The sequence below is a fragment of the Apus apus genome, chromosome 2 (assembly GCF_020740795.1).
Source record: "Apus apus isolate bApuApu2 chromosome 2, bApuApu2.pri.cur, whole genome shotgun sequence".
Classification (NCBI taxonomy): Eukaryota; Metazoa; Chordata; class Aves; order Apodiformes; family Apodidae; genus Apus; species Apus apus.
Genome location: NC_067283.1, coordinates 19,351,823 through 19,379,330, shown reverse-complemented (window position 1 = coordinate 19,379,330; position 27,508 = coordinate 19,351,823). Strand labels below are relative to the sequence as shown.

General features: G+C 34.9%; 1 protein-coding gene across 3 annotated transcripts in view; it reads left to right on the top strand.

Moving 5' to 3' along the window:
• The window catches only part of MLLT10 (MLLT10 histone lysine methyltransferase DOT1L cofactor), a 118,486-nt gene that overhangs the window by 21,660 nt on the left and 69,318 nt on the right, over positions 1-27,508 (top strand). For 2 of the 3 annotated variants that reach the window (XM_051609630.1, XM_051609632.1), the window contains exons 4-8: positions 363-417; positions 8,526-8,635; positions 13,870-13,973; positions 17,078-17,171; positions 19,059-19,154. In XM_051609630.1, coding sequence (XP_051465590.1) covers positions 363-417; positions 8,526-8,635; positions 13,870-13,973; positions 17,078-17,171; positions 19,059-19,154 — 459 coding nt within the window. The remainder of the gene's footprint in view (positions 1-362; positions 418-8,525; positions 8,636-13,869; positions 13,974-17,077; positions 17,172-19,058; positions 19,155-27,508) is intronic. The other variant, XM_051609633.1, reaches the window with a different exon arrangement.

Sequence of the window (27,508 nt, the reverse complement as noted above, 5' to 3'; positions counted from 1 at the left end):
GACCACGTTGGTGAATACAGAGATCCTAGAAGGAAATATGGTAGGGAGGCTTTGGACTGTACCCAGTACTTGCTATAGTTTTTGGAGGCATGTATCCAGAATTCCAGGGGGTGTAATCCAGGAATAAAAGCTTGGAAGTAGAACTGAGTAGCTTTAATATATACCATAGTTTCTGGAGGAAAGAGTTTAGTTTGTGACAAACTAACAATATTCAATTAAAGGTTAAAGGAAAAACACCCATTCACTTTTAAAGAATGGTTGCTTCCTTAACGTAAGCTAACAGTTTTGATCTGTCTGGTTTCTTTTTCAATGCTCCTGTGATCGTTCAGTTTTTTTATTTTTTTATTTGCTTTTTCTCCTAGAGATGTGAATTATGCCCTCATAAGGATGGTGCTTTAAAGAGAACAGATAATGGGGGTAAGTTTTATTCTTATTTTTTGTGAACTCTCTTATTTTGTATGAGGGAAATAAGTCTGTGGAAAAAAATAAAGGGATCCTAAACATAAATTAAAACACTGGCTTGTTTGGAAAGAGAGAACTATTTTACAGAGACCTTTCTGTGTCCAATTTAGGCTGAATTTAGTTTGAGAACATACATCATTATTCTTAGTTTAATTTTTAGGAAAAAAGTTACAGTGAAAGAGAAACTTCATTTTTGGGTAAAAGGGTAACATTTTATGTGTGTTTAGTTGGAGTTTGAATGTTTATAGAGAGCTGTTGAAAGTGCACAATTCATGGAGGAAAGTGGAATTTTTGTGTCTGTGGCCCAGACTGAATGCATGTGTACATTTTCAAAGGATAGCTTTTTCATGTCTGATTCTGTAACAGAGAAGTTGGAGCAGAAAAGCTGAAGTAGTGAATACCTGTCCCTTGCATCTTTGTAATTTCATAATTCAGGTTATAATCAGTTTTGCTTCTGCTGTGTAGAGCTACTAGAGAAAGTCTCCACTGAATATCCTGTCTTGATTAAGTTTATACTAATAGCTGGGTGATATGGGTGAAAAATTTCAATTAACTTTTCAGTTGCTTTTGGAATTTCTTCTTCTCTCCTTACTTGATACTTCTAAATTCCTGTCCATCGTCTGTCTATAAATGGCCTGGTCATTTTGGTACTGAGCCCTTTCTCTTGTGAGAGGAGAAAGTATGATCAGGATTCTGGATTTAATTTGAACAGTCTGTGTAAATTGTATTCTGGAGATTTTATGCTGCATACATAGTACTCAATATTTTGACTTAGCTTAGTGTTGATGCAGCTTTGCTATTTCAGTTGCATCTGAGTTGCAGGAACACAGAGCCTGCTTGAGTTCAGGTTGATCTCTACACTCTGACTGCAATGTACAGTGTATGGTAGAGAGTTCACTGTTCTGGTGTCTGCATATCTCAAACACATTAGTGAACTCTAGTGTAATTTGTGACTCCTGTGAGATTGTGTTGGGTCCATGTTGTCTGTGTGTCAGTGAAACTACAGTCTTAAGTGCCAGCCCAGTGCTTTAGCCTTAAAACTATTCTTCCTCTCAGACAGGTTGATACATGGCAGTGTTGAATTTGTTTCCTCAGGAACGGCAGCTGGACACTTGCTTTTTTAGGAAATAAGTAATAAAAAAGCCTCAAACCTCTCATAATATACAGTAAGATTTGTAAAGTGTGAAGTAGCTGAAGTGTTTTCTGTTTCTATACTTACAGGAGTGTTTGGGAATGCCTTGGTATTCTGCATGGTAATTTCGAAACATTTTCTTTGCATAAAGTCTTGAGAACATATTTTGACAGTCTGCATCAAAGACCTGAGCATTCTATTAGTTATCTCTCTTTTTATTTGTATTAATTGTAATTATGAATTCTTGTCTGAAAGCGAATGACTGTGTAAGATTGAAAAGATTTAAGTTTAAATAGCAAAGGTATTACACTGTACAAATGGTATTGTCCCTACTGTAATTTTTGTAACCAACTATCTTCATCAGTGAAAGCTTCATAATGAAAGTTTCGTATCAGAGAAGTCTTAATAATTTGTACTTCACTTTCTGGAAACATCCGTGCCTCAGTAATAGATCTTGTTGGTGGTGTTGAATACAGCAAATTCTGCCTGTGGACCGAATGTCCTCTAAATAACAGCATTTCAGAGAGATGTGAACCTTTGAAAAAATGAACTCCAACTGGTGTTGCATTTCAGAAATTTACATTCTGAACCTGAAATTTTCTGGAACAATCCCTTGTTAGGCCACTTTTTGAAAGGAAGAGTTTCAAACTTGAGGAAATATTGTTCAAGGTCATATAATGTGCTTGCAAGTATAAAATTATATTTATAGTTGGTTAATTCCTTGGATTTTTTTTTTTAAGGCTGTTACACCATTTGTTGTGGAAATGATAAAAAGATGCAGGTATTCCTGAAGAATCTTTAAAAGGAACATTTCTGATAAAGCTTTATAAGGATCCAGCTGTAGAAATTTATAATTATGAAGTCTTTCTATAAGTAAAAATAATTTATTAGTCTTATATTTTCAGAACAAGTGACAAAGTTACTGATTTAATGTCAGCCATATAAAGTTAAGCTTCTTTCTGCCTTCTGGCTACAAGTAACTTAATTTTTTAACAAATGCAGTTTTTGTTTTGAATATGCAGATAGTTTACCTCATAGATGGATAGATGGTCTGCTGCTCTTGTAGGTTTTAGGTGTTTGGTTGTTTTGGTGTTGTTGTTTAGTTGTGTTTTGGTTTTTTTTTTGTGTCCCTCCCCATAGTAACAGTCTTCTGGATATTTGCTTTTTTAATAATGTAAGGAAATGTGTTTTGTTTGGATGTTGAAAATACAGTGTTTTCCTCTATGTCAGGAATCTTAATATTTTTTTGTCTACTGAGCATTCACTATTGGCCTCCACGATTTTCTTAATCTACAGAAAGAGACTGTTACTGCAGGGAGGGTCCTTGCTTGCATTGCTTCCTCCTCCTCTGTGATGGTACTAGCCTTTAAAACACCCCTGCTGCCCCTTCTGGGTTCTTTTTCAGCTAAAGGAAAACAGTTCCCTGGCCCAACTGGCCATGCTAATGCTGACGTAGGGGAACTACCAGGACTTCCTTTAGCAGCATGGCTGACTTAAAGCCAGTTGCACAACTGTAAATGAAAGCAGTCTGACCTTATACCTCTTACATAATGGTGTCACCTTACCTTTAAAAACTCTGGGGCACTATGAGATACGTGTGGCAAAGTAGTATAGGAATCTAACTTGTGGTGTTTTGAAATATTACTGACGGACTAGAAAATACTAATGGTGGTGTATGGTGTGTTGTGGGGTTCCCCCCAGAGTGGAGTGATGTTCCTTTGTGTACATTTCCCCCCCTTAGGTCAGCACTTCTTTAGATTTGCTTTTCAGGTTTTATATTTCTTGGAGCAGTATTGCCTGAGATAGGAGGAGGAGAGGAGCATATCATGGAGGCCAAACATTTGTCCTGTTCCCTTTATCAATATGAATTGGATTCTTGGGAAAGTTCTTGTATACTTTCTCAGAATACTTTCCCAGCTTGCAAGTATTTATGCTTTGGGACTTATTGAACCAGTGATGGTATTTTAATGTTTAATGGAACTAGACTTCAATCAATGTGTCCACTTCTGTACGAAGGTTTAATGACCATAATGTTGTGTGGCAAGGTATTTTGCAGTTGATCTGTGCAGTGTGTCAAGATATACGCTGGTTTGTTTTGAACTTTTTACCGCATGGTTTTATTTGATGCCATTGGACACTTGCTAAGTAATAGAAAGTAACAAAGAACAGTTACTCTATGTTCAGCTTTTCAAAGCCTCTGTCATATTATTCCTCTCCTTTTCAGGATGAAGGAGCCCAAACTGATTTGGCATTCCTTGTACAAATTTTCTTATTAATTGGAGAATGTTTTCACTAGCCTAAACATTCGCACTATCTTGAGACTAGGACAGATTGGACAAATTGGAACAAAAGTATTGATTTTAGCAAGGCTTTTGCCAGAAAAATGTTCTTAAAATTGAGTGCACTGTTTTCTACATTTTTCTCTAAAATGTAAAAATATACATTTTTAAGGTATTAGCTGTTTGTTACAACCATGGTTAACTCCTGGCTAGTTGGGTTATTGGAGGTGGAACGCTAGCGAGGAAGTTCAGTTATCCTACATAATAGTAACTGTACTACCCAAGTGGTTTCTAGACAGTGTTGTGGAAGCATTCAGTTTAGTTAGAATTGGAAACTACTCCAGATGGTTCTGCACCAACCAAGTTGCTAGTGTGTCTGAATCTGGAAGGACTAAAGAGTTTATGTGAAGCACCAAGTGGAAATAGCATTCTGTTGCTCAAACTTTGGTACACTGGACAGTATACAGATGCTTGCCTGTTCTTGCCTTGGTGATGGTGGTTGCTGTCACTGTAATCAGAACCTCTAGTAAGCCCAAAGAGAATTCTGTCTGGGTTTGAGTGGAATACCTCCTAATCTGCTTCAGTGGTCCCTCCTGTGCTTTCCGTTGTCAGAGACCTGAACTAACCCTGAACAGAAACAGCTAAGGTCTGGTTGCCCATTTGTTCTGTGTCTCCACACTTTGTGAAAATGATAATTCTGTTCCTGCACTTGCACAGATCTTGGAAACAATACAGTTGCATTAAGCAAAGTGTAGCTAATATCCATAGTGGCTTGTCTGTTGCTGAGTTATCTATGCTAAAGATTATTAAGAGTGGACTGTGTTTATCTGCACTATTAATTTAATTAATTTGTTGAGAGTAATGGGACATTGCATAGTTATGATCAGGGTGATTATCAGAAATGTTAGGAATAAGCTTTGAACACATTTTTATATTTTGGTTGCCTAATACCTGTGAATGTGTTATGGCTATTGTTAGGTTCTGTGAATGAAAAATAGCCTTCCCTATATGTGGGCTTGGTGGAATTTGTTTTTATATAAACGTTAGAACTTTTTCAGTGTTCAGAGACTGCAGTTCTATAAATTCTGTTAGGTTATTTATAGTTTTATTATTTATTTTTTATTGATGCTAAAAGTAGAAGAGTAGGATTGAGTTTGAAATTGAACTTTTGGAATGTATTTATTGTCAGAATTCCTTGCTAACTTTGGTATTCATGTTCATTTAGGGGCATCACCATGGTTTTAAACACGTGACTGAATATAAAAGTGTTTTTTTTTTATTTAAATGAGAAACGGATAAATAAATGAATTGTTTATTGATTTGCTGTCTTATGTGTAAGAAGGCTATTGAAAGAGAGCTTTTCTTTAGCTTTGTACACTTCTGTGTGGGTTAGTAGTTGGACAAAATATAAACACATTTATTTTAAAAAACAGAAAAGCAACAAATGAGCATTTGTTTGAAGATACTTGAGAACTGCAGACTGACAGTTTTTGGGCCTTTTCAATTCAGTAACGTTTCCTTAACTTGCAATTCCCTTTGGATTGTGGCACTGAAAGTCATGACCGTTTGAACTGATTATAGTTTTTGGAATCTGAATTCTTTTATTTTCTCATAATACTGAGTATGCAGTCTTTTAAGTAAATTGTTCAGTTGTATATAACATTGTACATCTCCCTTGTAAATAGTTTTCTTACAGTAATTTTTGTCCACAATTTTCTGTAAGCCTAAAAGGCTTGATTTTGTTGTACAAGTTGTTACTTTGAAATCTGATTCCACTGGATGATGATCAGGAATGCTGTGTAACAGCATTCTTTGTGTGACTTTTCACCAAGACTTCTTTCATGCAGCTGCTTGGGAAAAGCCCAGCTAACAATGCAGTGGTGTTTTTTTGTGCTGTCCAGGCCCTCTTCCCATCCCCTGGGTTAGTGTTGGGAGCTCCCAAGTCTATAAAAAACATCATATGCTAGGTTTTCCTATTGCTATTGTTATTATTAGAGTTAGCAACTCTCACTGTCAGATTTACAGTTCTGATGAGTTTACTTAGTATTAATGTAGTAATGTGGATGGTATAATGTCATATGTACATGTTCAGGTATATGCATTTGGAAGAAACATACATATTACCATATACTTTATATTGTGTAGTTATTATTTATATTGCTAGCAATAATAGTTTAGAATTAGGGAAAAAAAATCAGAGCTTTAGGTGAGTATTTATAACTTTATTCCTTTTGTTGGATAAAAGATTTCTTGAGGTAGGGCGAAGAGACTCATTAATGCCATAGCATGCCAGATAAAATTATTAAAGCTACTAGCTTACTTAGTGGACCAGTGGAATGCTTCAAAAACAACCTGTTTGTTTTGCTGATGAATTATGGTCCAAAGTGAACTTCTCTTACGTACCAATTCTTCAGTTTAGGAAAAAAAAAAAAAGATAAATGGAGAGTTTAGTGAAATTCTGTAGTAGACTCTATAGAGTGAAGTATTTTCTTCACAGGAATAATTAATTAATTAATTCATTAATTTTAACCAGAAATTGTCTCTTCATTCTATGTCTAGCAGTTGGTGTGAGCACTTTTTTTAGCCATCTTTGAAAACACTGGGTCAAGCAATATAGTGAATAATAATTTATTAATTTTAGCAAACTCTAAAACTGTATTTACTAGGATAAGGAAAAGACAGTAACGTAAACTGGTAGATCTCATTCCTGCAGATTTTATTGTCTTTACAGAAAGGGAAGATCAGGGTCAAAACAAAAGTGTATGGTATGCCTTAGTGAAGAAACACTTAACTAAAGGTCTAAAATAGTACTTAATCTTACCCTCTGGCAAGTAGTAGTAATAACGGTCCTAAGTACATCTTTGTTGCATTCACCTTTCAGAGGGAGGCAGAGCTGAGTCTTGGGGTCAGTCAGGAGATCTGGTAGTTGTGGGAACTAGGGGTGCAATTTAATGTCATCTAAATCTAGGACAGCTGTTGACCTTTGCTGAAAGGAGTGGACTGTGATTTTCCTGTGACTGGGTGTTTCTTCACTGGTGGTTTTGTGTATGGTAATCATATGACCTCAGGCTAGGTTACATTAATTTATTTACTGATCTTACTGGAAAGTAAACTTTTCCCCCTCCCCCAAGCTTAATTATCAGATAAATAAAATTTTGTCTGCCCTGCTACATGGCAAGCTTATGTCACAGGGAGAGGGCCAGGTATGTACAGTTAAAAATGAAAAGTAGGCTGAAATGTTACCTTTTAGTGGGAGCCCGCAGTTGAGGTGTATCCTTAAATTACAACCTGGAGCAACCTTAATAAGAAACCAATATTTCAAACAAGAAAGATTTTTCCATGCTAGAAGAATACATTCATTTGGTTTAGGATTGAGATACAGTTACAAATAAAGTATAATTTCCTTAGTGAGATATAATGGATTTTCTAGGAACTTACACAGAACACATACATTTTACGGTGGAATTGGTGCATTATCATTATTGGATGCATTTGCACAATAATCTACTTCGTTTACCTAACCTAGTAATCTGCTAGATTATCTGATTATGTGAGTCTGTAATTTTATGTCCTTAATATTTGCATACAAGTAAGCCTGGGTAGGAGGAAAGCATAATTATTTTTGAGGTGTTCTGAAAGTCTTGTGACAAAAGACTAGTTTTCTGCTTGGGAAAGAAGAAAATCTGTGCTAAATGATGAGCCACACAAAACTCACTTTCAGGTGAAGTAGCTCTGTATTATGCAATATTACTCTTATAATTCTATTATTAGTGCCAGTATATTAATATTTTGGTTTAGCTATATAGCAGCTTCTGCTAAATTTAGTTATGACAGGCTGTCTTCCAGTGAAACAGACCAACAACTCTCAGGATCTTAGTATTGAAATAAAGCCTGAAATTAGCAGTTTTCTTTCTGAAATGGTGATTCCTCTTGTCTCCATCCAACAAAATCTCAGATGACTAGGAATGTTTACTTTTTGAAATGTTGTTAAAGTGCAATATGGTAAGTAATTAAGCATTTACGGGTGACCTCAAGTTAATGAGTTAGAACAGGACTGGATACAGGAGTTGATATTCCTATGAAAAATGAGTTGGCTACACTTTAAGAAGGAAAAGGAGAGATCTGATAGAGGGTATGTGTCTATGTGTGTGTTGGGATTTCTTCCTGTAGAAAGAATACAGGAGTCTAGTCAAATTAGAGTAAATTCATTTAAATAAAAAGTACACATGGAAGTCTTGTATGATGGTAATGTTTACATGAATACTAGTTTTTTGAGATGGTATTTCCCTTTTGCTGGAACGTGTGTAACTTTTACATGATGACTGTGTTAATCCGTGAAATTTAAAGAAATAACCTGTGTTTTCAGTTTGTGTGCGACTGTTTGTATAAATCATTAGTATTTTGATTTCCTGGAGTATTATTTGTATAAATTCTCCACTAAATAAACTTTAAAATGTAATACAGCTCTTTTAAACTTTGGATACTATAAAATGAAATGGAAACATGACTTAAGTAACATCTGTCTGTAATATTCTAACCAGTTAAAATAGTCAGTGGAAAAAAGTGTTGTAAAAGGTTCTTTGTACTGTAATTAAAATGTCCTTGAGCTTCTAGAAAACATTAAAATTAAATACAATTATAACTTTTTGTAGGTTGGGCTCATGTGGTTTGTGCTCTGTACATTCCCGAGGTGCAGTTTGCAAATGTTGCTACAATGGAACCTATCGTGTTGCAGTCTGTTCCTCATGATCGTTATAATAAGGTATAATTATATGTAATTTTATCTATGTCCAATGTATGTATTTGAAGACTTGTGAGCTTTCCTAATCTAAAAGTACGCTTCTTATAATGCACTTTTATATAAAAATTCATAAATTTATGCAGCAGTGCATTTATGTTTTCTGCTATGACTTTATGATAAATTCAAGAATTAAGAAAGCTCATTATTAAATTAAGCGGAAAGGTTATCTGCCATGTCTCACTATTCTTTTGCAGATTATGGACTGTTTTGTTAATAAAATACTGTGATCTTTGAATAACAGTTTATTTTCAAAGGAATGTGAAATATTTCCCATAGGTTAAAATATTATTACAGCTTATTTGAAATGTTATTATTAATTACCTCAAAGTCCTACTGTTTTAAGTATTGATATGATGTTCATAAGGATTTCTTTTAGGAAGAAAAGCTATGCTAATATGCTAAGGCAAAAGTGTGCAGACTTTTGCCTTTGTAAACAATGTTCACTTTAGTGGGATTATTTGCTTGTAGAAGAACTGCTCCTAAATAATGACATGTTTTGTAAAGTGCAGTGAGACTTTAAGAAAAAAAGAAAGCAAGCAAAGCAATGCAATGGAAGTGTATTAGTGTTCTGTCTTGATAGTTACATATTTCTACTTTGTTTCACTTATGCTCTCTCTGCCACTAGACTTGACTATTTCTTTCTTTGAATTTTTATGCTGTCTCTTCTGTAAGCAGCAAACTGTTGGAATGTTGATTTATTACATATTTTTCTTGTGTTGTTCTTTTTACATCTAGTTTCTTTCTTTTACTTTATTCTATGGGGGTTTGTGGACGCTAGGGTATTAAAGGAATATCCTGTGTTAGAAAAGAAAGAAAACAAAGACAGGTATCACCTCTGGTGTTCTTCCTGTGGAGAAACCAGTCCTGTTCACATTGTCTCTGTGACTTTCCATTTATTTATTTATTTATTTATTTTCTCAGTTTATATCTCTACTTTATGCACCATCATGATTGCCAACCCCCTTGTCCCCTTCTCCCCCATTTTCCTAGCTTTTTTATTTTTTCAGACTTTGGTCTTTTCTTTCTCCATTTCACATTCTCAAAACTGCTGTTAGTATGTTTTGCTCATCTTGTATCCAAAAAGTGTATCCAAAAAGCCATAAGTCAAACTCTAGGTTCTTCTCATGCTTTCTCATTACATACTACCTGAGCTGTATTGGCTGCTTACTATTGGCTTCCTTCTGCATTGCCAGGAACATGCAACATTGAGATTAAGTGCAGAAATAGTACAATTTTTGTGCTTAAACACAAAGCAGTACAGATTTGCTGTGGCAGATGAGATTTTTTTCTCTCTCCTGAACTCTGGGCAAGAGCACATCTGTTTTCTCAGTTTTTCTCAAGTAGTCATAATGGTGTGGTAGTGGTTCTTCACTAATGTACTTCAAAAATGTTGTGAAACACTTTGGATTTTGTTTTATCTTGCACTGTTTCCACTGATGGTAATTGATACTGAATGAGTAAATCCTTGTAACTTTAAAAAAACATACCCTGACGTCTATAAATTCCACTGTTCATCTATTCTTTAGTCTTTAATTTCTTTTTGTTACAACTGAGGCTGCTTTTTCCTTGAACTGTAATTCTTCCAAATATATAATGTATAGATTTTTTTTTTCTACTACAATTCCAATTTGCATTTTGTTGGTCTGTAGTTACCATGTAATTTTTTTTGCTTGATAAATAATTACTAGTGTCATATGGATCTTATAGTTGAAGTCCCTGACAGTGTCTAGCTTTTCGTTTCCAGTTTTGTTTTTTTTTGTCAGTCTTCTGATTTAACAGTCAGCCTAAAACTACTTTTATACAGGCCACTACAGTGTATTGTAAAACATAATGAAACCTATATTAAAAATGTCAAGGTTTGGCATCACACCTCTAGCCTGCACATTATTTCTTCCCTTGCCCTCCCCACCCCCCTTTTTTTTTTTTTTTTTTTTTTTTTTTTTAAATAACCCTTTTTTTCCTGCCTTTTTTTGGCCTATTTGGTTCAGGGAGATACTGGTTGTGGATTTCAGGGGAACCAAATAAATGCTTATAGTGCAGTTCCTGCAGCAAACCTCCCAAAATGAATCCCACTTCACTGCCAACAGCAGTCTAATTGTAACAGAACAGAATTTAAAAGGCATTTTCTGACTTTTTGGATACACCTGCAGCCAGTGCTGAGTTTGTGGCTAAAACTGCCACTAGCTCTGAAGTAGACTGGTTTTGAGCAATACCCCCAAAATAAACAAAACTACAAATTCCTTTTTCAGATAGCCTGCAATAAATTCATCTCCCCACCCTCACTGCTATTCAGTATACTTTGTATTTAAGTGATAAATTTTTTAGATCAGAACCTTTGTGAAGTATTTGACTCTGACTTCAACAATTTTAGAGGAAATGGGAAAGATAAGCTGTTTTTTTGAGAAGTAGGTATGACAAACTTAAAATTTTTTTTTTTTTTTGCACATTGTAAAAGCATGTAACAGGAAAAAAATTACCAGAGTGATGTCTCCTTTTACAGAGGCTTAGTGCTAATTTCATTCTGTCTGTCAGCTCACGTTGGAATAGGATGGTTTTAAGAAAGATTTGATTTCCTGTGAAGTCCTAAATAATTCTGCTTATGTGGCTGGATGTGTATGGAAGGCTAGCATATGCAATTGAGGGTAAATACAGGTCAAAGAACATTGCCCTAAAGGAAAATTTATTGTCTTTAAAATAAAGACAAACATTATTGGAGTTTTGCCAGGAGATAGTACTTAATTTACACAGTTGTTTTCTGTGTAGTTGTTTCTGTATTGAACACTACAAAATATGCAGTATTACGAACTGTGGTAATCTTAAATGCAAAAAGAAACACAGGAGACACCAGGGCATGAGACTTGTCAATGTAAAATGTCTGGCTTCTATTTCCTTAAAGTTTACCAGCTTCTGGGATAAAGACTGTCATATTACAGAATGAATCCACTGAATGATTTGATTAATGGATTAACTAACAGGAAAGCTCTTCTTACACAGTTTCTTCCAAAAAGAAATGGACTAGTAGTTGCTATCCTATTTAATAGATGTTTGTTAATCCTTGGATGGTTATGCATGGAAAATCTCTATTTAGTTTATATGAACTGTATTTGTCTCCTTCAGGTTCATTTGAAAGTATGTGGTAATTGAAAGTAATTACTGCTTTTAGGAATCTCTTTCAAGAGCTGATTAAAAACAGTGCATTTGGAGTTTCTTGATCTGCCTAGTAGTAAAGGCAGCTAATATACTTATTTCAGTACTTGGTGCAACAATCAGAAATTTCTCTTAAAACTCCTAGGTTTGATTCTGTAAACAGAATCTTACAGCTCTTGGATGGCTGTTACAAGTAGAGTAAACTATCTTGTTTTATAAAATTTTTCTTGCCTCATCTTGGCTTCTGGCTTTGCTTTTGCAAAGAAGGTTTACATTTTGAATCTTTGAAGAAAAAATATTGACAGAAAGATATAGGCAGTTTTGCAAAGTGTATATTTTGCTGTTAAAGAAGCTAAGATAATAGTTGTGTTTTTGAGTAGCATTTCCTTGTGAGTCAAGAGCTTTGTGCAGTGTTTTGTTTATTTTCTAATTAGTTTGGGAGAAATCTAAGTACTCTCTTCCCTTAGGAGTTCTGAAGAGCAGTGCTGCTGTAGGTAGTGGGACACAGTTGTACACTTTACATTCCAGAGGTTTCAGAAGAGGTGTAGTAATTACATGAATTTGCAATGCTTTAAAGTCATCTGCTTTGTGAAAGAAAGGTTCTCAGGTTTATGGAATGGTTTGAGTGTCTAAGAAAAGGTACAAGTATGAGAAGCTCAGTTTCAGAGAGAATGTACTGTCCATATTGGAAAGGGAAGATGAACCTTCTTTGTCCCTGTTTCATATGGAAGATTAGGAAACAGGTTTTATAATTCTCTTGACTATTATTGCAGGAAGGATAGAAGTTCATTGACGTTGTTAAAATGGGAAGGCAGTCCACCACGTTGTGTTTAAACTTGTTTGCAATGTAGCTGGTTGTTAAAATCAGTTATTTTAATGTAAATTGGTTTAAGGAGTCTTGAAACACAGACCCTAAATGTAGGTTACTGTTGAAAAAAAGGGCCTATGTATTTACTAAGTGGAATGCTTATATCACTTTTCTTTCTGAGCTTCAGTGAGGAAAAAAAAAATTACAGCTCTTAAGGTAAATCTCTGAAAAAAACAAAACAGTAACTGGACCTTGAGTTTTATGGAGTCCGTTGAACTCTACTTAGAAAGGCACCTTACTTTTGAAGTTACTTACACTTTATAATATACTTAGTCAGATGAGGTTGATAGATCATGACCTTGTTTGTTCTTAAAAACTAAATATGGTCATGGTATGGAAAGCTAAATAGCAGCCAGTCTCACACCTTGCCAAACAACTGAGTTATCTGTGTCCACTACCTGGATGTACAAAGAGAGCAAAGCAAAGAATTAAGTGGGATTATCCCCTTTCAGATCCTTCAAATATTAGGATATAGAGTATGATATTAGGATCTATTATCTACTGGGTTTAATACTTTGTAAAACTCTTGTGGAAAACATGCAAGAATGACTCACCTACCCTAGGGTCTTGCATGTTAGCAAAAAGTGCTTTAGTTAGTTGGCATCTCACATTAAATGTTGTTTCAAGTACCTCTGTTAAAGGCTGTTCTGATCTCAGAATTTCACTCATTTCTGTATATTTCTAAGTAATACGGGTTTTGCATGGTGTCATTTTTGTTCTTTATTTCAGTGGTATCTTGGTCCATTTTTCTTAAACTGCATTTTCTGCTACCCATAGTTGATGTGCTTTTTATTACTTATTCTACTCATTCATGAGGTTGTGGCACAATTGTAGTAAGTCGGTTACAGTTTAAATGTACTCAGGTGTTTTCTCGGGTTTTTTTTGTTTGTTTGGTTTTGTTTGGGTTTTTTTAAGTTTTTTTTTTAAGTTTTTTTAATCTCATCTTGTAATGAATTTAAGTCAGTCAGTATTTGCACTGCTTTAGCGCTGGTGGAGCAATACACAGATGCCAAGTGTCTACCATGTGATCTCCTTTTGCAAACAAACATAATTAGACTTTTATAAAGAAGTTCTTATATAAGCTTAGCTGCAAGATCTAGTAGTTCTCACCCTAGAATCACCTGTAACACAGAATTTATTTGTATGCTTCTTATCACGTTAAATATTTTCTTTTTGATAGACATGCTATATTTGTGATGAACAAGGCAGAGAAAGTAAAGCAGCCACTGGTGCTTGTATGACGTGTAATAAACATGGATGTCGACAAGCTTTTCATGTAACTTGGTAAGTATATTTTATTACTTAACATCTCTGATATTCCAGAGAGAATTAATGCACACAATGTAATGAAAACACTCTTTATTTAGTATATTTATGACTAAAGAAATACAGTAAAGTGGTTTGTGTAGAAATATCTAACTGTATTATAATAGAATTTACTAACAATATGTCAGTGGCAGCATGGACATTGCTGTAAGCTGCAAAAGCTGTCTGATAATACTCCCTTGGGTTCTATTAAATGCTGTGTGCTCCTGTGAATAAGGTTTAGTGGGATTTTCTGGTTTTTTTTGGTCTTACGTTATTTTTCTTAGATGATCTTTTATAGGATATGAGAATGTGAAGACATTGTTTGTTTACCTGCTAACTGATTTGATGTTGGTAAATCAATGGGGAAAATGAATGAGCTATATATAGAAATGAACTAGACTTGCCCCTTCTGGTACAGATTTCCAAACATCTAGGGATAATTCACTTCACTGTTTTTTATCAAAATGGTATACATCTGTCCTGAACTATTAATTGAGGTTTCATGTATAGATGTTGGAGAAAAACAGCTTTATCCACCATCTGATTCATTGCACTTAAAGATACTTAAGTGTGCTTGCATTCAGAAGATGCTTGCTTCACTTCATGGGCTTCTAAAAGAGTCTGGATACTTAGGTTAGACTACATGTCAACAGGTTAAAGAGGCAAAATCAATTCCACTCCCAAATTTGCAGGCATTTTTTGTTTTTTCAAATTCAACTGAAGCTGTTTTGCAATAGATAGCAGACTTAGACAAACTGGCTAGCTACATAACCTCTGGATTTACCCATCTCTTTTATGAATACCCCAGTATTCTTCATGACCAGCTCAGTCATGGGAATGGTATTTACATATACCTGCTTCAATTACTTGAATGTATTTTCTTCAATGTAATCAAGTGACTTTGAATGTCTCATGGAGATCTTAAAGGATATATGTAGTTTGGATGATGATTTCTAGGTAACTTTTTTTTTCTTTTAAATACTTGATTGTCTGGCAAGTTTTACTCTTTCATAAGCATCTAAGTTTTCACTGTATGTGATCAATGTCAAGTTTATTTTTAAGTTGAAAATGTATTGTGTTCCTCAAAGTGTGCATACCATGTAAAGAGGTTACTTACAAAGGTGAAAACATGTATACATCCAAGTGTTTGGATGAAAAGGTCTCTTTTTTTTGAAACACTTGGATGCATCAAGAGTTCCTTTCATGATGTTCCTTCCAATGCCGTTTTCAGTGAATGCCATAAAGAACACAAGAATTAGACTAAACGTTAAAATATTTCTCTTGCTAATTTTTATAATTTTTTAATTGAAAAAGCCCCAAGGTGTGTACTATAAAGGGATATCTAGCCAGAGAGTACTGTGACTGAGGGTATTGAGAGGCTTCTGTAATATTTAAAAAATGGAAGAAAAATGTGAAAACTACAGAAAACAGAGATCCAGGGTACGGTGCATCCATTTTGGGTTAACAAAACTAGTGTCTAAGGAATTACGAGCTTGTGTCCATCTCTTTTTTTAATGGCAAGACTAGAAAGATATTTGCTGAAAGAGATCCTATTAAATGTTTTCTATACTTGGCATCTGCTGTAGGTGTGCCTGTAACTAGGAAGCCATGTTTCTGGATTGGCCAAGAACCTCATGTGTAAATGAGGGGGAAGTGATTTTTAAAAGGAATGAAATTAATCTGCCTTTTATATTGGTTTTTCGTTTAAATACTGCCAAGAATAACTTTGACTGTAACATTGCATTATTATGCTAATTACAATTATCTGGCAAATTAAACTCGGGGTGCATTAAGAGGAGTGTCTCCAGCAGATCGAGGGATGTTCTCCTCCCCCTCTACTCAGCCCTGGTGAGACCTCACTTGGAGTACTGTGTCCAGTTCTGGGCTCCCCAGTTCAAGAGGGACAGGGAACTACTTGAGAGAGTCCAACAGGGGGCTATGAGGATGATTAAGAGACTGGAACACCTGCCTTATGAGGAAAGACTGAGAGACCTGGGGCTTTTCAGTCTAGAGAGAAGACTGAGGGGGAATTTAATTAATGTCTATAAATACATGAAGGCTGGGCATTAAGAAGGCAGGGACAAGCTCTTTTCACTTGTGCTCTGTGATAGGACGAGGGGCAGTGGACTCAAAGTCAAGCACAGGAAGTTCCACCTCAACATGAGGAAGAACGTCTTTACTGTGAGGGTTAGAGAGCACTGGAACAGGCTCCCCAGAGAGGTTTTGAAGTCTTCTTCTCTGGAGACTTTCAAGACCTGTCTGGATGCCTTTCTGAGTGATCTCCCCTATTGTTTGTGGTGGGTTTTGTTTTGTGGGTTTGTGTGGGGTTTTTTTTTTGTTTTGTTTTTTTTTTTTTAGTTCCTGCTCTGTTAGGCGGGTTGGACTCGAAGATCTTTGGAGGTCCCTTCCAACCCCTAATATTCTGTGATTCTGTAAACGGAATATTTGGTTTTTCAGTGTCTTAAGTGGTGTTACTAAAGAAAATAAATCACCATTATGAATGGTGAAAAGCAAATTTGATTTGAAAAAAATTTAGTAGTAGGTAGTAATTAGCCCAGGCAAGGAAACTTGAAAGTCATGTTGTTTTTAAAAGACTGTATGCTGCAGTCTTTTAAACCAATATATATGGTTTGATTTTTTAATTATTAATATTTCGGTTTAATTTAATGTGATTTTCCTGGCAAAGCAGAGAAGGATATATGCAAAAAAATTCTTCTTTGGATGTGCATTATGGTTTTGTTAAAAGCTGGTCTTCACTGGACAATTTTTGGATTGAATTTGAACTAAGAATCATTGTAAATTGCCTGGTTTGTTTATTTGTGGGACTAACAACATAATGAATATAGAAATTCAAGCTATAAGCTTGTGTGAGTGGCTTAACAACTATGAAAAGGCATCAGAACAAAGTACAAACCTTAGGTGTTTTTCACTGGGCTATAAAGGTCAGTTATTTGTTTGCATGCCATTAGAAGTCACTTGTGTGGAAAACAGATGCAAATACCTGTACATTATCAGTTACAATATTGTGGTACAGTGTACATAAAATTGCTTTTCTTGAATGTTGTTTGGTTTATTTTTAGTGCACAGTTTGCAGGACTTCTTTGTGAAGAAGAAGGCAATGGTGCAGATAACGTCCAATACTGTGGCTACTGTAAATACCATTTTAGTAAACTGGTATGTATTTGTTAAATTCTGTAAATAAATATCAGTGACTTATTTTTTTCACTCTGATTTGCTGTTAACACTAGAAAATATTTTCATGTTGCTCAGAATTAGATTGTATTTCATTAAAACAACATCTTAATCACAGTTGCAGAAGTACTAGCCGAAAATGTTTTTTCAAGTGGTTACCTTCTAGATGAGTGGGTTTTTCCCCTCTGCCAGAAAATGCCAGGTTTTTTCATTAAGTTCCTGTGATGTTTTCTTTTGCTATTAGATGAACTGGCTTCTAGGAATTCAGTCCTTTGTGGAATAATCAAGAAAATGTTACTCATTAACCTGTATATTAAAGAATAAAGAATACCTCAATTTTTTTCTGCTTCTGTTATTCTTTTTAATTTTTTTTTTTAAGTGTTTTACTTTTTTCTTGAATATCTCATTATGAACTGAACCAAAAAAGTTTAAAAGTTATTTAAGTAGGTTTTGGAGCAGACCTCTGGAGTCTTTCCTATTGCTTCTTATCAGTTTGACAGTTCCAGATACTTGTTTCGGTGTGTGTGTGGAATAGAAGGACTTACTGATGTTTAAAAACTGCTAATTTATTAATATTCAATTATGAAAATTAAAATAAATATACTTCAGATACTCCTGTAAGTATTGTTAAGCTTGTTTTCACTCTAAAAAAGTCACACACTTATGTGACTTTTGAATAGGTTGCAATGAGGTAAAAACACAGGGCCAACAGACCATGTTGGCTTTCTGCAAGATAAGCTTGGTAAGGTTAGCTCTGTGCTCTTGTGAACACTGATGAATTTGCTTCCTAATGGAGATAAGTCAGGGCTTTCTGGGCCCTTACTAAGTTAACATTTTTATTATTAGTATTATTATTGTCTTGAGCTAAGTATACAAAAAGAACAAAAATGGTCTGTTACGTAACAGGGAAGGCAAGTTCGTACACTATTATTTGAATGTTCTGCTGCCATGATTATGAACATAGATGTTTATTTAAAAAGCAAGTTTAATGATCAAGAGATAACCCCAGATTTGATGTGCAATTACTTAGCTTTACATTACAAAACTATAGTAGTAAGAGCAGTAAAAACTGGCAAGATCATTTAATGATTGGTTTAGGTTTTTTTTAGGAGTATTGTGTCTGTTGATGCCTGGTAAACAGGTGTTCAGCATTTGTTACTGAAGATGGTGGCATATATCTGCCATACCACTGAAAACTTTGTTTGGCAAAGCCCTGACCTTAAGTGTCTTTATAATGCTATCTCAGTTGTGGTAAAATAGCACACATTTTGCACAGGGGCCTAGCATAAAGTATTTGCAGTCCCAGACTAGGCTCTCAGTTGTTACAGAATGTTACAGAAATAAAGGCAATTATGTCTGCTGCTTGTAAATGCATATGTGACCATAAGCATTCTGTATCCTAGTTTTAAAACCATTTAAATGAAAATATTGCAGACAGGACACTTGAATAATAAATCATGAAGCCATAAAACATCCACCTCACAAGGCATTTAAAGCATGTGGCAGTGCTAGCACTGTGGCTTCAGGTGATACTCATTTGGGCAGCACCTTTTCTGTTTTATGTTGGGAAAACTTGAAAATGTTTCTAGCATCTTTTAAACTTCAGAAAGTGGCGTATCTCATTTCTTTGTGGGAAACATATCTTGCAAATTTGTGAATGTGAAAGTGGATATAACAGTAGGCCTTTTCCTGGTACACATTGAGCAGTCTTGTTAATTTTATAGTGTTAGTAACTTGTCAGTTTTTTCAGTAACTGAAGTCATTTTTTCTTCAAGCAGTAGGGCATCTTATCAATTGAAATGCTTTAAACTTCTATTTATGCAAATGGTTCCTTTTCTCTATCCATACGTATATGTTTTCTCTTTTTAGAAAAAGAGCAAACGGGGATCTAATAGGTCATATGATCAAAGTTTAAGTGATTCTTCCTCTCACTCTCAGGATAAACATCATGAGAAGGAGAAAAAAGTAAGTGGATTTGTTGTTGCTAATTATGTGGCACATCTGCTTAATAGTAGCATGTTCTGATAAATTTAATTTTTGCTGAAAAGTGTGAAGGAAATCTTGTTCCTGAAGCACTGAATAATAAATAACTCAAGTGGTAACTAGAGGTACTAGGTAGGCTCCAATGAGGAAACACTTTCAGGTGCATTTGTACATGCACCTTCCTAGTCCTGTTTGTCAGCAGTTTTTGGATAGACACTGAAACATATCCATTGGGAAGTCTGTTTCCATGCAGCTTCCTTTGCTTTAGTTTTCCATTAGAGATTTTTTTGTGTAGCCTTTGTGACTAGGCAGGAAAGAAAAACCGGGGTACATGTTTTAGCAAGTGTGCTGATAAGCAGGTGCATCTAATTTTTTATGTTTCAAACTGTCATGTCTTCTTCTCCTCATCAAAGAACAGACAGTCTCTTGTTGACACATTTTGCTGGTACTGGTGGTGAAGCCCACTATGATGGCAAAATACCTTGTCATTCACCCTGTAAGGGTACAAAGAACAAAACTGACTGCTAATTTCTATTATTGGTGTATTATTTTAACAATTTAGCTTTACGTATTTTTAACAAATAATTTTAAACTTACAATGTTTATTAGTTCATGTTTCTATTACTGCTAGACTAAAAGTTGTTTATGGGAAATTTGTCATAAAATTCAACACGGGGTGATAACAGAGAGTGGCACAATAATGCACAGTAGCTTTGTTTTTTCTCAGCCTTCTTAAGAATACATGCAAAACTGCTCACTTGTATGCATCCTGCGTAACTAACCTAACAGGCTTTTCTGCGGGTGTGGATACACTTAGTTTTGTGTTATTCGAAACTATTACATAAAAATTGAAATCAAAGAGTATATTGACCAAATAATATTATTATTACATTATTTATAATATATATGATATAATAATATAATATATTATTATATGAAGGAGCTATATTTATACTGATGAAAAGCAGAGTAACAAATGTCAGTCATCAGACCCTTAGTCCCTTAATATTGGATTTGGTTTTTAAGCTCACTTCCACTTTGGATGGATGATGATCTCCATTGTTCTTTGATAATCTTCTAAAAAGTGTCTTTAGAGCTGGTTAATGGTGTAGGTGAATAGTTCCATCTTCATCTGGTAATGCAGCAGAGAGTGTGTGTTGTCATGTGTTTGTACCTCAATCTACATTTATGAATAAAGTAATTAAAGTATGGGATTTGGGCAGATTTTTTTTCTTTCTAGCACATTAGTAGAAAACAATCTTGAATTACAGACTACAGAATTACCTGCAAGGTTAAACTTTACCAGTATTTGCCAATGTTTTTCTTAGTTGGCTTAGTTTTTCCTCATTGTTTTATTTCAGGCCATGTTTAGTCAAAATATGTGGATAGATTTTTAGTTAAATTGACAAAACTGGGCAGTTCAAAAAACCTGTTGTAGGTTTTACATGTTTGTTTTATGGCTTTTAAAAATTATTTTTTATTTTTATTTTACTGGAGATGCTTCAGGCTCTGGGTTGTAATACCTGTAAAATCTTCAGGAAGTATTTGGAGAGCCTTGTGAACAGAGTGTGTTCAGCTAATCTATCAGCTGTTTTTGCTGCTGGCTGCTTGTCTTCTCCCTGCTCTGGAATTGTTTTGATGTGGATCTTCTAGAAGTAGTTACTGTGGTGCCTTGCCTTTGTGATACCTGGCCTTTTTCTGTGGCTTGAAGTTTGCTATAAAGAGGATATTAAAGTTGATTTGACCTTTCATGAACGGAAACATGGTAATCGAGAAGTTCTCATGATCTGTAATCCCAAGTGAAGCAATGCAGTTTGAAGCACTAACCTATTATTTGACATTCAGAGATTCTCAGAGCATGTTACAGCATATTCACTTGCCATGTTTAATTTGCTTTGTATGTTGTATACTAAGAAAACACTGATCTAGTTAAAACCACCAAATGATGAAAAAGTTGCTCTTTCTTATAGCTGTTAGTCAAATAACATTTTGTGGCTAAAGACTTTCTGTTTGATGTTTTTAATCTTATGTGTTCTACAGTTAAAGAGCGACTTGTGCTTTGCAAAATACTAACCTTCAGTCAATGAACAGCATGCGCTGTATGGATGCTCATTCTCTTGGTAAAGCTGATTAGCATCTGCATGTGATGTCTTATTTGATGCAGTATATCAAATGCAGAGTGTATCTTGGAGAAGCAGGGTCATTTTTAAGATGACTTTTCCTTATTTTCATCTTTAAATCCACTTGGAATCTAGATTGTTGTCATACTGCAGTAAATACGAATGTGTATCTTCCCAGAGACAGTGGTGTCCCATTCTCCCCCAGTAAGCACTCTAGTTTCTGCTTTATCTTTCATCTTTGTTATTTGGAAATTTGGATAACCTAATCTTTAAGCATCTTTAAAGCTTCCCCTTTTGCCAAGCAGAAGCTGTATGAGTTGGCGATTCGAACAATATTTATTGCTCAGACCTCAGAAGCTATCAATTTACATGTAAAATATTATTTTGCAATAATATTATTTTGAAGGTTGGTCTGAAAATGTTGATATGAGTAGCTATTGTTTTTGTAAACACACACTGAGTTGAAAGCATGTAATTTTCTTCATAATATCTATTCAGTCTCTTCTGGGCACTGTGCTGACAAAATTGATGGCAAATATATAAGGGTATAATAATTAAAAAAACCCACAAAAACACACCACAGACCTTTGATATGGTTTAATTTTAATGAGGCATTTGAATTGACAGTATAAATAGCTTAGTTATATTCTGATTACTGCTGCACTGGGTACTGTTAATTTTTATGGCATTTATGTTGTTTAGAAATGTTCAGAAATGAAGCTGTTTGCCTCAAAGTAGAATTGGTAGTATGTTGCTTGATATACTGTTACAATATTCCTTTTTTCAGGGCTCAGGTATTTACCTCGGGGTTTTTGGGGAAAAACCTTGGCCACCAGGAGGCTGTGGGAGAATACTTGGCTTTGCTAATATTCCTGGCAACTTTATCTTTGGAAGGGACTAAAGAAGGAACTAAATACATCTGGGACTGGCCACTTACATGAAAATTAGACAACCTTACTAGCATTATGTGTTTATGACTTCTGGAAAATGTGAATTTGCTACATAATAGGTAACTACTATGTAGCATCTGAATTACACAAATTCCTTTTCTGGGGAAATGTAAAATTCCTTGCTATTACAGCTCGTATGATGCAAAATAAACAAAAATGTGCTTGTGACTGAAGACTGCAAATGTGTAAGAAGTGGTGACTGAAGAGGCAAAAAACCAAAATGGTGATGAGGAGCCGCAGGGCACTATTATAGAAGTTGGAGGCTGTCAGTCTGAGGAGAACCTAAAATGCAGGAGCCAGGGCAAGTGTTTTAAACACTGTGCTCTTGGCTAAAGCAAATTCAATCTGGGCATCTTCTTGCTGCTTGTCTTATTGTTAAAGAAATGTTATACATTGTCTTGATTTTGAGGGGAGAAACTTGAACAATCTAAAAAGAGTTTGAGGACGTGTGTGACATTCAATGTGTTCCTCTGTAGCCATGAGTTTGGCAGTTAGGCCTGTGGGAAGGGAAAATTGAAAACACATCTCTACTCACTGAAAGTTTCCATAGGCTCGCTGTGTGTTGGTTTGTGAACTGCATCCTGAACTGCCAGAACTTTCCCAGTCCGATGTGAAGGAGCCTACATTCATATGTCAGGACTATGAATTTCATTTGGGAGAAAGATACTTGAGGCTTTTAAATGTATTTTAATGCTCTGTGTCAGCAGTTACAAATCAAGTCCTAAACAGTCATATTGAGTGTTCATTATGCATTCCTCAGTATCTGAATTACTGACTATGAAAAGATAAAATTGACCTGCCATTTATCACATAAGATTCTGTGGCAAAAGTAGGAGAAGGCTGTGGTTCTCTGGGTTACCAATCAGCTGCATAAGCAAAGATTCCCTTTTTTCTCTTAAAAAAAGGATTTGTGATTTTAATCCCAAAGAGTCAATTTATAGTACTGTGTAAAGAGTGTTGCAGAGACAATTCTAATTACGTTATTCCTCTGTTAATTGTCTCATTTCATAAACTTAATAACATTATTTGGACATTTGGGTTTTTGTGTAACTTTTTAGGGAAGAAGCTCCAGATCCATCTCAATAATTCAGTATCCCATTGCATTTTTATTAATTTAAGTTCTTGTTAGTAAGTTTAGTATTTGTTTAATACTCAAAACAGTTCTTGATGTATGATGCAAAGTTGTGAGAATTAGGAAGGTAACTAGAAAAAACTTCTTTAGCAATCACTTTGAAATTATGTAAATTTTAAGTATTGAAGTAATGCTAGATAAATGTTATTCAAATGAGAATTGTGTAGTATGGATACTAATGATGCTTATCGTTGTTGGCTCCTTCCAAATTTTGTCCTGTCAGAGGGAAAGAAGAATTCCTCTAAAAACTGGTCAGTAAGTATGTACCATATGTAGCTCAGTAGATGGTCTTTAATATCCATCTATGAACTGCAGAACCTGTTTCCTAAGACTGAGTTTTTGTGTAGGTTCCCTAAGGTTCAAAAACCAGGTGACTTCATGCTGCAGTTTTTTACTGTTGGTGTTGACAAATAGTGTTTTTGTTTACTGACTGGGAGTATAATTTTTTTCTTAACATATCTCTTAATGTCAGATTATATTGAAAGTCTAGTTATTAGGGAGGACTGACAAGGGTGTGACTGTAAATCATTAGAAAGCTACTCTGTCTGACTATATCCAGTAATAAATATTTTTTAAATCTGCAGGATTAAGAGCAAAGGTGGTGTCATCTTGGTTGATTTGTTGCCTGCTAAAGTTGTGCGTTAACTTTTACTGTATTCTGTGTCAGCCTGATAATCAACTGCACTTTATCTACTTGAACTGGCACCAGTTGGTATAGATGGCACAGCAAAATGATCTCTTGTGGAGGTCAGGAAAAACTGTATAAGCAGATAAGCTTGTTTTAATTTTAATTTTATTTTTACTAGTAAAAGGAAAATTATTACATATTATTTTGGTTTCATCCATATCTTTAAATTTTTTTAAGAAAATACTTTTTGTCTGATTATGATTTTGACCTTTCTGTGAGTTCAGAATGTTGCAGTGTCACTTCTCAATGTTTATACTCTGCCACATTGTAAGATAGAGGAGAGTAACTGGATAATTGGGATAAAAAGTAAAGTGATCTTTGAAGAAGCATGAACTTATCTTGCTTGAGAAAATTATGCAGTGTTGTTTGTCTTAATTTAAAAACTAAATTAAACTTGAACATTAAAAATAGGCCATTAAGGTTACAGCTTGATTTTTGTTCCTCTTTGAACAATGTATCTTCCTGTGTTTCAATTCTGTAGTTACAACTTCGAGAGATATAGAAGCAGGAAGTGCATATCCTTTTTCTTTTACTTGGATCCTAGATTAATACAAGATTATTAGTACTTTATGTTGACTTTGAAACAGTTTCTAGAAATTAATATTGATACTTTATAAAAAAGTATGTATATATATTTCACTGGGCACAGTGTTTTGAGTGCTGGTACGCCACGTGCAGTTAAAGGTGATTTCCAATGTTAATGTTACTGTACCAGTAAAACGAAATTTATTCATTGTGCTTGCCATTCTGTTCGCCTATTTCTTGATGTATATTTGATGGGTATCTTCAAGTTACCTTACCAGTGCAGTGGAGCACTTCATAGTATGTAACATAATACATATTTCAAAGTTTTAAATAGCTACAATTTTTTATAGGAATAAATGAAGGTGAGCATGGACAATACGTAGTTGCTTTGATTTAGTTAGTTTTGCACCATTTTTGAAGTTATATATAGTGCTAGTCATGTGTTTAGCACTTAGTATCCATCACTAACCATTAATATTAAACTATAAATAATAGAAAAAAACCTGTTTTAGTGTTACGTATCGAAAGAAGAGTAACCTCTTCTGAATAAGAGTTGTGCATTACTCTTGCACCTAAGAGTTGTTTTGGCTGGCCTTCTTATAATCTATTAAGAAGTTTTTACCATTGACAGTTAAAATTCTGACCATTGTCCCTGTATTGAAGTGAGGTTTTTGGTTTGAAGTGAGGTAATTGTATCAAGGATGGGTATTTAAGAACAAGTTTCATACTTAGAGCTAAATATATATGTATTTGATTAATGTTTGCAGTAGTGTTCCACCCTCTGCCTATAAACTACCCCATGCCTATATCCTTTTATTACTGTGACTGCAGCAATGCTGCAACTGCATTTAATTTTTCCCTCTGTGGTTTATACCATATAAAATGATAGGTAAATGAATGCCTGAGCTAGGGCTGTTCTTGTGAAAACAAGATAAATTAGGATTTGAATTTGAATTTCATGGACCATGGGCATCTTTCATTCTGGAATTGTTATGGTTATATTACTAACAGCTACTAGTCACAAATAAGGGGCCAAGGTATTGGGTATTAGCAAGAACTATATGCAGTTTTCTGTTAAGGATGTAGTGATTGTGACTGCTCTGTATTTACAAGTGTCAGTGATGGAAAGATAGTGCAGAAAATCCATAAATGACAAAAGCACCAATCTGAGTATTCTGTGCTAATAGAACATTGTGATACATTGGACTTTAATGAGGGAGTCAAAAGCACTTGCTGAGAAATTCAGAATTTAGACATTAAGATGGTTTTGCTTAGAGAAAGCACTAAGGAAAATAGATTTGAAAAAGTTAAGGTTTGAAAATTAGGGAACACCAAAGGTTTTGGGAGGGGTTATGATTTTTGAAATGGAGAAGGCGATAAGAATACAGTACTTCTAGGATAGCCCAAGCAGTTTTGCCTGAAGGGTCAAGCAGTGGTGCTTGCTGATAGCATGCATGTGTTTTAATTCTTTCAAAACAGAAGCTAGTCTCCTCTTCTCTGGGCAGGTGAGCTTTTGCTCCTCCATTCTGTGTCTGCCGCTTGTCCCTGTTACTGTTGATCTATCATGCTCCCTCACTGAACTAACCTAGCTCACTAAACTAGCAGAAAACTATCCACTTTGTTTTGTGTTGCTGCTGTTTGAATTGACTGTTGCATCGGTTTGAATTGGCACACAGAAGGTGTGACAAGGTAAGCAGTGTGGGAAAGGTGAGACAGGAGTTGGGAAGGTTCCTTTTCAACAGTGAACTGGTGAATGCCAAACTTCAGAATGTAGTTTAATGAAATGAAGTACTATGGAAAGTTCTTTGGAGTAGGCACTGCATTCCTGAGATAAAAAAAATGGGTTGCAAATAAGTGTAAACAAGATCAACAAGATAAGTGATACTTCCATGTGGAAATGTAATGAATTAATGACGCTGTTAGAGAAGAGCTGTACTCGTTCATTCCATCTGTACTGAAAAAGTTATCATTCCATTGCATTATTCAGTCTTTCCAGACACTGAGGTCCAAACTGTGAAAAGACAGATTTGATAACACTTACTCTGTTGGAACAGATCAGAGCTAAGATAAAATTATACATGTATTCTTAATTTGATATTTTAATGTGATGATATTTTCATTTAGTAGTCTAATAAATGTTTCCTCTGAAAGTAATGTTAAAGAAAATGAATGAGCAAGTGCTGATATTGTAATCCAACATGTAAAGGAGCTAAAAAACTGAAGAGTTGGAACCAAACTGTATTTGTGAAATAATATGTAATTATTTTGCAGCTTGAATCATTGTGGAAGAAATAGAAGCCATCAGAATGTGCTTTTTTCCCCTTTCCACAACCCCCCTGTATTTTCTCATCTTACAGCATGTGGTTATTGGAATTAAGAAGGTGCTACCTAATTTTTTAGATAAGAAACAAAAGTAAAAAACACTATCCTTAGTGATGAATAAAGGTCTCTGATTAATCATGAGATAGAACTCAATGTACTTTGCATCACTATTTAGCTATGTTATAAATCCGAGCTCTTCAAGTTCTGGGATTAGTTCTGGGATGAATAATGTTACAACTGCTTGCCCACTAGCTGCATGGCAATTGCACCATATTTTTCTTACAGTAAGAAAGGTTTCTAGGAGCTGCCTGAATCTGATCTGTTGAGCTTCCTTATTTGTGAACCAAGGTTGAAGTTTCCTTTGTCAGTTTTGTAGTTGGCCCTGTATTTTTAAAAACATCCTTCCTTGGAATGTTTCTTCTGCTAAATCCTGTTTTTACAGAATATAGTATTGCATTTGTTGGATTTGCAGCTATCTTAAAATACAGGTGTTTGGAACATCTTAAGTCATGCCAATAATTAAAAAAAAATTTTAAGCCTGAGTATATAAACGGGATATATGGGTTCTGTTTGCCCTCAGGGCTCCCTTAGCTTCCACT